Source organism: Oncorhynchus mykiss, chromosome 15 (genome assembly GCF_013265735.2).
Source record: "Oncorhynchus mykiss isolate Arlee chromosome 15, USDA_OmykA_1.1, whole genome shotgun sequence".
Taxonomy (NCBI): domain Eukaryota; kingdom Metazoa; phylum Chordata; class Actinopteri; order Salmoniformes; family Salmonidae; genus Oncorhynchus; species Oncorhynchus mykiss.
This window is the reverse complement of record NC_048579.1, coordinates 27,131,403-27,145,754: the sequence shown is the minus strand read 5'-3', so window position 1 is coordinate 27,145,754 and position 14,352 is coordinate 27,131,403. Positions and strand designations below refer to the sequence as shown.

The window sequence follows — 14,352 nt, the reverse complement described above, 5'->3', positions numbered from 1 at the left end:
CTTCTGATTCTCTCATGAAATTATGTTTATGGTCTTGGAAGGTATAAACATCCATTTGATTTAGTATTGTTGTCTGCATTAGTGGAAGATCTAGTTCCTCACTTTAAGTGGTGATTTGGAAATACAGCTGAAAGTGGTATGCCGTACACATGATCTCCATAATGTTGCGTTGCAACTGGCCTGTTGGAGGATGACAGTCACATTGATCGTCATAAATCCCCCATGCATGACATTCTTTAATCATTGGAGTCATTTTCGTTGAAGAATGTGTGAAACAAGCTGTATAACCGCTATTATAAACTGGGTGGTTCGAGCCCTGAATGCTGATTGAAGCCGTTATATATCAGACCGTATACCACGGGTATGACAAAACATGTATTTTTACTGCTCTCATTACATTGATAACCAGTTTATGACAGCAATAAAGCACCTCGGGTGTTTGTGGTATATTGCCAATATACCACGGCTAAGGGCTGTATTCAGGTACACCGCGTTGCATCGTGCCTAAGAACAGCCCTTAGCCATGGTATATTGGCCATATACTGTACCTGTCATGGTTCCACCTGTCACCAGAGGGGGGCAGACACCATCCTAGAGACATTAATGACACTCAGGTGTGTCTTATTACTCATGAGTTCCCTCTTAAAAGAGGTGTGTTTTCTGGTTTCCTTTGCAGGAGCTTAAATTGTCTGGTCTGGTCTGGTCTGTCCTGTCCTGTCCTGTCCTGTCCTGTCCTGTCCTGTCCTGTCCTGTCCTGTCCTGTCCTGTCCTGTCCTGTCCTGTCCTGTCCTGTCTTGTCCTGTCCTGTCTGTCTGTCTTTGTTTCCTGAGTGAGTTTTTGAGACTTATTGTTTGTTGTTTTGCCCCAGTGTACTGTGATTTTGCGGCAACTGTTTATCAGTGAAGTATTTATGTTTATCCTTAACCATTCCTCGTCTGGTCTCTTCTCTGCAACTGGGTCCAACCACATCACAGCACCACACCCCCGCGGGCATTTTTGCTTAAATATACGCCGAGTATGGAAACCATTAAGAGCACCTGCTCTTTCCATGACATAGACCAGGGTTTCCCAAACTCTTTCCTGGGACCCCACTGGGTGCACATTTTGGTTTTTGCCCTAGCACTACACAACTGATTCAAATAATCAAAGCTTGATGAGTTGGTTATTTGAATCAGCTGTGTAGTGATAGGGCCAAAAAAATGAAAGTGCACCCTGACATGGACTGACCATGAGAGAAGAATGGTGCTGGAGGAGATGGCTGCCGTTTTACAAGCTCCTAACCAATTGTGCTGCTGTGCGTTTTATCGTGTTGTTTGATACTTATTTTGTACATAATGTTTCTGCCACCATCTCTTATGACCGAAAATAACTTCTGGATATCAGAACAGCGATTACTCACCTCGAACTGGGCAAAGATATTTTATTTAATGAGTCGGACACAAAGTATTTACACCAGATACCAGACTAGGCCCAATTCTCCATCGTTCGCATGAAGAAAATACGCAGGTCCGGTTGCCTTGTGAGAACGTCTAATCGCTGGAGAATAAAATGGATAAGCTCCGTTCAAGACTATGAGCTCTGTTCAAGACAAGGGATGGTGGTCTGTGCCTATTTCTCAATAACAGCTGATGCACAAAATCAAATATTAAGGAAGTCTCAAGGTTTTGGTCACCTGAGGTAGAGTATCTCATGATAAGCTATAGACCACACTATTTAACAAGAGGGTTTTCATCTATATTTTTGTAGCAGTCTAATTACCAACACAAACCAATACTGGCACTGAGACCACACTCAAAGAGCTGTATAAAGCCATAAGCAAACAAGAAAATGCTCATCCAGAGGAGCCATGGATTACAGGCAACATCCACACTGAGCTAAGGGTTGAGCTGCTGCTTTCAAGGAGCGGGACTCTATCCCAGACGCTTATAAGAAATTCCGCTATGCCCTCAGTTGAACCAGCAAACAGGCAAAGCATAAATACAGGACTAAGATTGAATCCTACTACACCGGCTCCGACGCACATCAGATGTTGCAGGGCTTGCAAACTATTACGGACTACAAAGGGAAGCCCAGCCGCGAGCTGCCCAATGACACAAGCCTACTGAAAGTCCCCAAGAACACAGTGGCCTCCATCGTTCTTAAATTAAAGAAGTTTGGAACCACCAAGACTCTTCCTAGAGCTGGCCGCACGGCCAAATTGAGCAATCAGGGGAGAAGGGCCTTGGTCAGGGATGGGACCAAGAACCCAATAGTCACTCTGACAGAACTTCAGAGTTCATCTGTGGAGATAGGAGAACCTTCCAGAAGGACAGCCATCTCTGCAGCACTCAGGCCTTTATGGTAGGGTAACCAGATGGAAGCCACTCCTCAGTAAGAGGCACATGACAGCCTGCTTGGAGTTTGCCAAAAGGCACCTAAAGGACTCTCACACCATGAGAAAAAAGATTCTCTGGTCTGATGAAACCAAGATTGAACTCTTTGGCCTGAATGCCAAGTGTCACGTCTGGAGGAAACCTGGCACTGTCCCTACGGTGAAGCATGGTGGTGACAGCATCATGCAGTGGGGATGTTTGTCAGTGGCAGGGACTGGGAGACTAGTCAGGATCGAGGCAAAGATGAATTGAGCAAAGTACAGAGAGATCCTTGATGAAAACCTGCTCCAGAGCGCTCAGGACCTCAGACTGGGGCAAAGGTTCACTTTCCAACAGGACAACAACCCTAAGCATATATATATATATATATATACACACACACACACACACACACACAGTGGCCCTCAAACCATCATGGTCACCTAATAATCTCCAGTTTACAATTGGCTCATTCATCCCCCTCCTCTCCCCTGTAACTATTCCCCAGGTCGTTGCTGTAAATGACAACGTGTTCTCAGTCAACTTACCTGGTAAAATAACAGATTAATTAAAATATATATATATATATATATAGAACAAAAATATATATATAAACTCGGCAAAAAAAGAAACATCCTCCTAACATCAACAGTGTTTATTTTCAGCAAACTTAACGTGTAAATATTTGTATGAACATAACAAGATTCAACAACTGAGACATAAACTGAACAAGTTCCACAGACATGTGACAAACAGAAATGGAATCATGTGTCTCTGAACAAAAGGGGGTTCAAAATCAGTCAGTATCTGGTGTGGCCATGTGCTGCATTAAGTACAGCAGTGCATCTCCTCTTCATGGACCGCACCAGATGTGCCAGTTCTTGCTGTGAGATGTTACCCCACTCTTCCACCAAGGCACCTGCAAGTTCCCAGACATTTCTGGGGGGAATGGCCCTAGCCCTCACCCTCTGATCCAAAAGGTCCCAGACGTGCTCAATGGGATTGAGATCCGGGCTCTTCCCTGGCCATGGCAGAACACTGACATTCCTGTCTTGCAGGAAATCACGCACAGAAGGAGCAGTATGGCTGGTGGCATTGTCATGCTGGAGGGTCATGTCAGGATGAGCCTGCAGGAAGGGTACCACATGAGGGAGGAGGATGTAACGCAGAGAATCCTCCTGTCTCCCTGTAGCATTGCCTGCAATGACAACAAGCTCAGTCTGATGATGCTGTGACACACCACCCCAGACCATGACGGACCCTCCACCTCCAAATTGATCCCGCTCCAGAGTACAGGCCTCGGTGTAACACTCCAAATTGATCCCGCTCCAGAGTACAGGCCTCGGTGTAACACTCATTCCTTCAACGATAAACACGAATATGACCATCACCCCTGGTGAGACAAAACCGCGACTCGTCAGTGAAGTGGACTTTTTGCCAGTCCAGCATTGCCGGTGATGTCTGGTGAGGACCTGCCTTACAACAGACCTATAAGCCCTCAGTCCAGGGGTGATGTTCGGATGTACCGATCCTGTGCAGGTGATGATACATGTGGTCTGCCAAGGCGAGGATGATCAGCTGTCCGTCCTGTCTCCCTGTAGCATTGCCTTAGGCGTCTCACAGTACGGACATTGCAATTTATTGCCCTGGCCACATCTGCAGTCCTCATGCCTCCTTGCAGGCACATTCACGCAGATGAGCAGTGACCCTGGGCATCTTTCTTTCAATGACGGCCTAGGAACAGTGGGTCAACTGCCTGTACAGGGGTAGAATTACAGATTTGTACCTTGTCAGCTCTGGGATTTGAACTTGCAACCTTCCGGTTACTAGTCCAACGCTCTAACCACTCGGCTACCCTGCCGCCCCTGTGACCAGGGTGCATGTATGCTAGTTTTTGTATTGTCTAGGGTTTTTGTATGTCTATGGTGGCCTGATATGGTTCCCAATCAGAGGCAGCTGTTTATAGTTGTCTCTGATTGGGGATCATATTTAGGTAGCCATTTCCCTTTGGTGTTTGTGGGATCTTGTTCTATGTTTAGTTGCCTGTCTGCACTATTCATATTAGCTTCATGGTTTGTTTTGTTGTTAGTTTGTTCAGTGTTCATTCTTTTAATAAATTAGAATGTACGTATACCACGCTGCGCCTTGGTCTCATTCGTATAACAAACGTGACACAAGCAAGGTTCTAAAGACTGTTGTGGAAGCCTTAGGAAGTGCTATATGACCCCATAGACACTGTATATTTATTAGGCAATGACTTGAAAAACTACAAACCTCAGATTTCCCACTTCCTGGTTTGATTTTTTCCTCTGGTTTTTGCCTGCCATGTGAGTTCTGTTATACTCACAGACATCATTCAAACAGTTTTAGAAACTTCAGAGTGTTTTCTATCCAAATCTATATGCATATATTAGCAACTGGGCTTGAGTAGCGAGCAGTTTATTCTGGGCACCTTATTCATCCAAGCTACTCAGTACTGCCCTCCAGTCCCAAAGAAGTTAAGGACTACTGAACAAAGAGCCATTTGGGAGCCTAATAAACGTCTCTTTTAGGTGAACAGAGGCAGAAGATCTGGCTTACCGAAAAAGCTATCACTATTACTTGGTATATGGGAATCCTGTGGGGGCTGGAACAATGAAACCCCTTTGATTTGGAAAATGTTTCCTTCATTAAAAACGATGTGCGCAAAGAGTCAGGCTCATTACCCTTGAGTTTTCACAGCAGGAGCAACAATCTTAACCTCCATTTTTGAGACTTGACGAGCACAAACAGAAGCCTAATCATCATCAACACCTAGTTTTGTCTGTGGAATCTAAATGGAATCCTTGATTAAAGCGCATAGGACAACCTAAACCTCCATTTTGGAGTCTTGACGAGCACCACAGATTATTATTATTCAATTGACCAGATACTCAAGTGGCCGCTTTAAAAATGGAAGGCAGTCGAGAGGAGGCAAGATCAGGTGGGACCATTCTAGCCAATGAAAGGGCAGATACGCGTGTGAACAACAGGCACAATTTCCGATATAAAGTGTTTTTTCTAAAAGTTGTCAGTACACTCGTAACAGCCTAAGCATTACAAAACGTCTATTCGATCAAATAAATCACAAGCCATTCCATTTTTTGTCGACCAAATTCGACACGCTCTCATTGACCTCGATACAAAAACTCCTTGTTTGGTGAGTGAAAAATAAATCAATTAACGGCACCTGCTGGAGAAGACAGATTTTGGGCCCAGTTATCCCTCTCGCTTCGCCTCTTCGAGCACATAGCCTAGGCCTCATTATCAACACCTAGTTTAGTCTTAGTAATACAAAGGCCAACCTCTGATACTGTATCTCTCCCTTGTACAAAAGAGCAATGTCCCTGTCACGATGGCCTTCCACAAAGAAAGCCAAGCATGGGTATGGGTTTTCTCTGTGATAAGGCAGGGTGTTTTCTGTCTGTAGTAGGTTATGCCTATAGCCTATTCTCTGTAAATTGTCTCTTGATGACAGTTGTGTTTCTATCACATGCCCTAGTGCTGGTGACTAAGGTGCTTATCTGGTACCACCAATTCATCATGCCCAATATGGTCGAGTCACAGGGAAGGATGGATCTCAGAGCAACGTAGAGACTATAAATCTAAATATTCTAATAACTTCATCAGATGAGGGGTTCATGTGTATGCCACATCAGACACAACCATCAATTGTGAACATGATTAGCAAATCCAGATACTGTACCGGCAGTCTACTCTAGCCAGACTGTTTGTGAGTGCGAGAGCGTTTGTGTTTAGGTCCGTGCTCTTTTTGTCGGCCTAGATGATTGCAATCAATTAAGAGCACCTGATCTCTTCGGTCCAAACTCAAGAGGTCTACCCTGAAAAGGAGTCAACTAGATTACGACCCTTCTTTTTATTTTCCTCTTGGCCGCAGTAAAAGCTGCGTAGATTGGTGTGCTCTGTTCTGGATGTGTCTAGTGAGCAGTAGAACACTTGAGGTTACAGTGTTAGAATGGAAAGGAAGGCCTTCGCATGAATAAACCAGAGGTGAGAGACAATAGCACACACACACACACACGGGTATGTGCAGACACACACACACACACAGGTGCACACATCATATGCAAAAACGAAGACACCCACATCTCTTTTAGAGGTGGAGATGAGATCAAAGACTCCTTTTCACCAGACTGAGCAGATTGGCTTATATAAAGAGGCTGTTCAACACTCATTCTAATGCTTATCACATCATAGACCAGATGACTTTTAACTTCTAGAATGGGATTGTGTTTTAGTCATCTCTCTCCCCCACTGGCGCTCTAAATACAGAGCTTTGTCACAAGGCAGACAAGGGGAACAAGGACAATGTGGCTAGTGTAATCTTTTAACCCTGGTACTAACGGAAGCACAACACACTGGAGACAGCGGACAAAGAGAGGGAATGATGCAGATGATTCTACAATGTTTCTTTTAGGGTGCAAAAAAAAAATTCACCTGATGTTACAAGAATGTTCCCATAGCACATTTCGTCTTGTTCTTTAATGGTTCCCAGAATGTTTCATTAGGGTTTTGGGGAGTGTCTGGTGGGAACATTGTGGAGACATCGCAAAAGATATGTTCCCAAAACACAGAAACTGTCGACTGTCCAAACGCTCCCAATATAGTTCTTACTTTGAGACACTTTATATGGTCATGATCAGAAAAACAGAAATGATCCTAGATCAGCACTCATAGTCTTGGATACTTTGTAAATATGGACCCGGAAGTATGCAGCATATAAAGAGGATGGGGGGGGGGGAGTGATGGTGGATAACCGAGTTACCAGTATTGTCCTGGGTTACTTATGTCTAAGAAGATTAAAAAAGGAAGCATGGAATTCTTGATTGACCATACTAACATGGCTATATACTGAAAAAAAGAAGCTCAACAAGAGCTTCCCTAGTGGTGCAGAGGATTAAAGACCTGGCTTGGGAACCAAATATTGCAGGTTCAAACCCCACGTGCAGCTTGTGTCAAAATTATGGTTGTGTTTTGTATGATTAAATGTCCTGTGAATGAAATACAAATGCATTGTGTCTCTATATCACCTACAATACAGTCCTCAAATCTTGAGAGAAACATAATGGGGGTGTTTTCCAATCTGCTTTCTTATACTTTAAAGAAATACAAATTTGATGAAATTTGCTGAAAATGTTAAATATATTTTGTTCTGAAGACCTCCAAGACGAGTTAAAACATCAATGGAATATTTTTTCAACCTAAAACAAATATGCTATGGACGTCCCAAAAACGGACATATTTCATTCTTACAACATTAAGGGAATGTCCTGTGCAACCTCATTTAAACATTGTATGAATGTCATCACAACTGTGAAGGTATTTTGTGTTTTGGGAACCTCTCTCTTGTAATGTACCCACAACTTAATGAAATGTTCTGGGAACCTTTTAAAGAACTCAGAAAGGCTGTTCTGTCAACATTCTTGCAACATGTTATTGCAAGTCTAAGCACATATGAAGTTGTGTGTTTTCAATGAGTTGATTTGAACCTGCTTCTACACCTGCATTGCTTGCTGTTTGGGGTTTTAGGCTGGGTTTCTGTACAGCACTTTGAGATATCAGCTGATGTACGAAGGGCTATATAAATACATTTGATTTGATTTGAGTGGTGTTACAAATAGACCGTTTTCTATTTGGGGAATGATTAGGAATCTTGCGGTCATTTGGGGAATGATTAGGAATCTTGCGGTCATTTGGGGAATGATTAGGAATCTTGCGGTCATTTGGGGAATGATTAGGAATCTTGCGGTCATTTGGGGAATGATTAGGAATCTTGCGGTCATTTGGGGAATGATTAGGAATCTTGCGGTCATTTGGGGAATGATTAGGAATCTTGCGGTCATTTGGGGAATGATTAGGAATCTTGCGGTCTTTTGGGGAATGATTAGGAATCTTGCGGTCATTTGGGGAATGATTAGGAATCTTGCGGTCATTTGGGGAATGATTAGGAATCTTGCGGTCATTTGGGGAATGATTAGGAATCTTGCAGTCTTTTGGGGAATGATTAGGAATCTTGCGGTCATTTGGGGAATGATTAGGAATCTTGCGGTCATTTGGGGAATGATTAGGAATCTTGCGGTCATTTGGGGAATGATTAGGAATCTTGCGGTCATTTGGGGAATGATTAGGAATCTTGCGGTCATTTGGGGAATGATTAGGAATCTTGCGGTCATTTGGGGAATGATTAGGAATCTTGCGGTCATTTGGGGAATGATTAGGAATCTTGCGGTCTCCACTTCCCACTCAAGCTCTCCAGGCAACATCAACAAGGCTTCCTCCGTCATACAGTGTGCTTTGAGTGTAATAATGGCTCTGTGTTTTGCTACAGCTTTGATACTACTGACTCTGGACTTAAGATCTCCCAGCCTGCCTTGCTCTCCTACATTCCATTCTTGACATGGGCCTCTAAGGAAATTAACAAGTGAAACTTGATGTCAGCTTATCTCCATCACATCTCTTTGTGAAGTTGACAGGGACAGAGTCTTCTATTTGGACGGGCCATTAGACGAAATTCGCAGTGACCTGTCCAGATTGTGAAGGTCACCGAGTAAGGCAGGGGGTCTTGGTAATTGGTAGTGGGTCCTGGCAGTGGGCCTTTTCCCTTGAAGGAACATGAGCTTTACAATGAGACTGAGCTAAGCGATGACAAATTTCATGTTAGGAAATGGTTTTACCTTCCATATATCATTCAAGTTATTCCTTGGTTTGCAGTGTTGTGATGGACGTCATTTTGTATTATTACAAACTATTTTACATTTGTTCAAAGTAAAGAATGTCACTGGAATTGTTAGTTGGAAAACCAGTGAATCGCAGAACAAAAAGAGCACCAAACTTCCTCTACATCTCCACCTATTCTTCTATATCTGCATTGCCAGGGCGTTGGAAATCACTCTTCTGTGTGCCACACATCAACAGTCACCTCCGTAGCAAAGGAGCCGAGGCACTTCTTTGATGCGTGCTCTGCTTTGTTCCCAGCCAACCCTCAGAGAGAGAAGGCAGAAAACCATGGAAACAGACTCCCTCATGTACATACTCTACTGTACGCCAGCGCCACACAGTGTGGTGTAATGCAGATTTTCTGGCTGCAGCAGTCTCAATGGTCTGTATCAAGTCTACTATTAATGTTAAGTTGACGTAACTAAATGTAGTCGTGCAGTAGGCCTACTCTGATTCGTCATCTGGTATTCAAATGGGTGTAGGAGGAGGCGGAGAGCAAGAGAAACATGGTAGAGTGGGGAGACTGAGTGCTTTGTTATTGTCAGGACCCACACGCTTACATTGTTTCTCCCTCAGACAATGGCACTCTTTCATTTGTTCTCTGCTACAGTGAGACTATAGGTCAGTACAGAGACAGAGGCGCCCACTGCAGGGCCATAGATAGTGACGAGCTGACACATTGTAGAGGGCCTTAACATCCTCCCTTCCACCTCTCCCCTAAGCCTCCCTCCATTATCTCCTCTCGGTCTGACTCACCGCACTAATTCTAGCACCCTGTCTAGCACCCTGTCTAACACACACACAGAGACAATATGTGCTGGCCTTGTGCCACATGTGAATGAGCTTTTACTCCTCCTCATTCTGTGTGTACTAGGGATGGCTCTATTGGTGGGTTGCCCGGGAGTGTATCTGTAATCAGGTTATGTCCAGGGAGGTCTGAGATCAGATCTTTAGTCAACTGGACTTCGTCCCAAATGGCACTACTATTGACCAGGGCCCATAGCCATATGGTTCTGGTCAAAAGTAATGCGCTATAGGGACTAGATTGTCATTTGAGGGTCAGGCCTCACGTAGGGTTTGGAGTGGAGCCGGAGGTGGGCCTCCACAAGCCTATTTATGCCTACTATAATGTATAAATCATAGTCCTGAGACGCGGTCGTCTGTGTCCCGTTGTGACATAGCTCTGCGGGTTGGAGACCAACGTCCGCGGGGGACGCACAGCCCCTGACCTCATACGGACAGTGTGTATTAACGGTGTGGCCTTGGGGTAACGCCCCGGGTCGGAGGATTGCGGGTAATCTGTGCTGATCACTTGAGCTCAGACAGTCACTCGCCAAGGCTTACCTGTGGCTGACTGTCTGTGGATTCCTGTAGATAGAGGTAGGACCTACTCCTGAACTGCAAGCAATATGAAAATTCATGTTGTTATCGGCATCGTCTTTTTTTGATCAACTTGCGAGTGATCAAGATCTATTTTCTTAACCATACTAACATAACTGAAGGCTGTCTAAAATGTAGCTGACCAGTTTCCTTGTTTATTAGTATCAGGAAATGGACTGGTTACACTTAATGTAAATAAACAAGCATGTAGTTAATCTATGAAACTAAATAGATATTCCAAACAACAGAAAGCCTTTCAGACAGATTTACCGAAATTACCTCTGTTATCTGATAATCTGTCTGATCAGCAAAACATCAATGTAAATGTTTGTGTTGTTTGGACGTGAACCCACCGACCTCTTCCCCACGCTTAACCCACCTCCCTTCGGCAGCCAATCACAGGCTGTTTACTAGTTTCACCCTACCATGACTGAGCACCCAACCCCTCCACCCCACCAAACACTCCGGGAGCCAAGTCCAGCACAGGGTCCTAACTGTTTCGTAACACCCAGAAAAAATATACAACAGCACCCAAACATGAGTCCCTGTGTAGACATGCTTTAGCTGGGAATTCCCAGCCAGCCCTGGCTCTCCATTAGGGTCACTATGTCAGAGCATTGTGTTCCTACTTCCTGCCCTGTATTGCCCCATAATCAGTTTATCATACCTCACTGAGTAGGAGTAGAACAAAGAGAGAGATCTCCCCACTGCAGTCCCCTCTCGATTAGGCCTCTCCGTACTTCGAGTAGGAGAGTATTGGAACCTCGCAGCTGGTTGTGTTGTGGACAAAGCCAACAGTGTTTACAATAATGTTTTAACTATGAAATGGATAGGGTGTGTACAGTACACCTCAGATAATGGTTTGCTCTAGCCAGGGACATAACTGTGATATTAAAAGCGCATTGTGTGGTCACACTGTGTTGCAACCTCACTTGGGCCAAAGCAGCCTGGTAGGAGACCAATGTGTCAGGCCGCTGTCATCTGGGCTGTATATTTATGGCAGTTGATTGGGTGTCGGCTTGTTGATTAACCGCGGTGAAAGAAGCCATTTTTAGTCCATTTAGAACTGTGAGCTTCTTCGTTTTGTGATTGGCACCTATGAAAATGTCTAATGCGCTACTACTATGTAATTACTATTTAACAATACGTTAATAGTTCATTCAATCATAACTTGACTGCTTATGAACACTTAACTAGTAACTTTAACACAGGACACCCAAAACGAAAGAGCATGTTACACCAGATGTGTAGCTGTATGTGATGGTGTCATAGTAACGGATGTTCTTTCTACTGCTCGGAATTCTTCGGTCTCTGCGGAATGCCCACCAGTATCTGTAACGAACAAGTTTGACCACTGCCTATGTTATTTTGCCTCTTTGGTGTTATCTGTCCATCAGGGGAAAAGAGATTGGGATAAGTTAGCGTGTGTGTGTTTTAGCTCAGGCTTTGAGATGCAGTGTGTGACTGACTGTTCTTTGGTTGTAATTCTGGGTTGAGCAGTCATCTCAGTGCTGTGTCAATGCGTACTCCCTGCTAATCTGAGGGTGGAATGAATGGGAGCCCAGGGCCTGTCTGTCTCTGTCAGCTCTGCCAGACTCTGGAACACAGACGCAAACAGTGCTGCCGCTGTTTCCGCTCCGAGTCAGTCTGGCCTTTTCCCTGACTCAGTGTCCTCATAAGTCTGGTAGCAGCACATGCTCCCGGCAGCCGGCTCCCCTCCCCCTCCACCTCTCACACATATTTCCGTCCCTCACTCTCTGCCTCTGTCTTTATCTCATCCTCTGGCTCACCCTCTCCCAATCCCTCACTCCCAATTTCTCTTGCTCTCCATCGCTCATCTCCCAATCCCCTACTCCCAATCTCTGCCTTTTGCTCTCTGTCCCATCCCCCCCTTGTCTCGCTCTTTCATGAATCCATCTCTTCACTCCGACAGAATCTCTGATCCTCACCCCCTTGTCTTTTTACATCATCCAGACACAGATGGTCAGGGCATAAGGTTTTTAGTAGTCTGACATTATCAGTGCTTTTTTACATAAGATCCATATCCGTCCATTTAATGAATGAAAACCGGTCTCCATTTAGGTTTTGAAATCGGGATGTATAGCTTTTCAAAATAGATAGATCTCCTGTGAGGTTTTGCGGCCATACAGAGCTGATTCGGAAACATCTCAATTATTCATGATAGCGGCTACATGTAGTAAATTGTGTCTGCAACAACACACATGCCATATTTATGGTTGTTCCTCTTCAGTTATAGCATCTGCGGTGCTTGAGGGATCTCTCATGTGTGTTTGTCTCCCCCTGCAGATCAGTCAAGGTAATGTCCCCGGTGTTGAGAGTGCGTCGCTGGCCATGGACACAGAGGAGGGAGTCGAGGTGGTGTGGAATGAGGTGCTTTTCAATGACAGGAAGGTCTTCAAGGCACAGGAGGTACGGCAAAGTTAGACAGGGGGATGTCACAAGTAGCACCCTACTCCCTATATAGTGCACTACTTTTGACCAGGTCAAAAGCTGACAAGGTACAAATCTGTCGTTCTGCCCCTGAACAGGCAGTTAACCCACTGTTCCTAGGCCGTCATTGAAAATAAGAATTTGTTCTTAACTGACTTGCCTAGTTAAATAAAGGTAAAATAAATAAAAAATAAACAAAGAGGAAACAAGGCACTAAAAAAGTAGTGCACTACACTGAGTATACAAAACATTAAGAACACTGTCTTTCCATCACATAGACTGACCAGGTGTATCCCGGTGAAAGCTATGATCCCATATTGATGTCACTTGTTACTTCAATCAGTGTAGCTGAAGGGGAGGAGACAGGTTAAAGAAGGATTTTAAAGCCTTGAGACATGGATTGTGTATGTTTGCCATTCAGGGTATGGTAATAGGTGCCAGACGCACCCGGTGTGTGTCAAGAACTGCAATGCTGCTGGGTTTTTCACGCTCAACTGTTTCCCGCGTGTATCAAGAATGGTCCACCACCCAAAGGGGGTGCACCTCAATATTAGGAAGATGTTCCTAATGTTTGGTATACTCAGTGTATATAGGGAATAGGGTGCCATTTGGGACGCAGACACAGTTTCTGTCACTGGCTGTATGTTCCATTCGATGTACTTCCATTCTCCAGAGCGAGCACACAAATGGAAATACGAGTCAATGGTTTAAAAGTGCATATTTTGGCAAACCATCTGTGCTACTCGTAAGTACTCAAACCTCTCCCCACTCCATCTCTTTTTCAGGAGAAGATTAAAGAGATGTTTGAGAACCTGATGCAGGTTGAGCACCCAAACATAGTCAAATTCCATAAGTACTGGCTGGACATGAAAGAGAGCCGAGCTCGGGTAAGTCTGCTATCTTGATCAATCTCTATGGTCTGTCATTCTCACTCATTCTCTTAGGAAATGTATTTCTCTTTATCTCTGAAACCCAAATCTATTGGTTTGGTCTGCACACTGACGGTATCTCTGAACTGGGATCGATTGCTTTGGTCTGCACCCTGATAGTATCTCTTTCTGCTATCTGCTGGACAGGTCATCTTTATCACAGAGTACATGTCCTCAGGCAGCCTCAAGCAGTTTCTCAAGAAAACCAAGAAAAACCATAAGACCATGAACGTCAAGGTCAGTGTCTTTCTCCTATTTGGGAAACTTCTGACTGTGACACGAGTCAGTGAGTTACACGTTTTGAAACAGTTAAAACAGGGAGGTACTGCATGAACACTATATTTCCACTAAAAACACACATTTTCTTTGTACATTCCAAAATGTTTTGCTACCTTCTACTGAACCCGTCCCTGCTCAGATGTTAGGGGATTATACTTAAGTCGTTTTCTATCCGTCGCAAACTTCAATCATATCCCACTTTTTAA

The 14,352-nt window shown here is 44.3% G+C and overlaps 1 protein-coding gene across 2 annotated transcripts in view; it reads left to right on the top strand.

The window, feature by feature from the left end:
• LOC110489903 (nuclear receptor-binding protein 2) overlaps nucleotides 1-14,352 on the top strand; it is a 60,184-nt gene that overhangs the window by 23,515 nt on the left and 22,317 nt on the right. Inside the window, exons 2-4 of one of the 2 annotated variants that reach the window (XM_021562880.2) lie at nucleotides 12,795-12,917; nucleotides 13,724-13,825; nucleotides 14,015-14,104. In XM_021562880.2, coding sequence (XP_021418555.1) covers nucleotides 12,795-12,917; nucleotides 13,724-13,825; nucleotides 14,015-14,104 — 315 coding nt within the window. The remainder of the gene's footprint in view (nucleotides 1-12,794; nucleotides 12,918-13,723; nucleotides 13,826-14,014; nucleotides 14,105-14,352) is intronic. The other variant, XM_036944177.1, reaches the window with a different exon arrangement.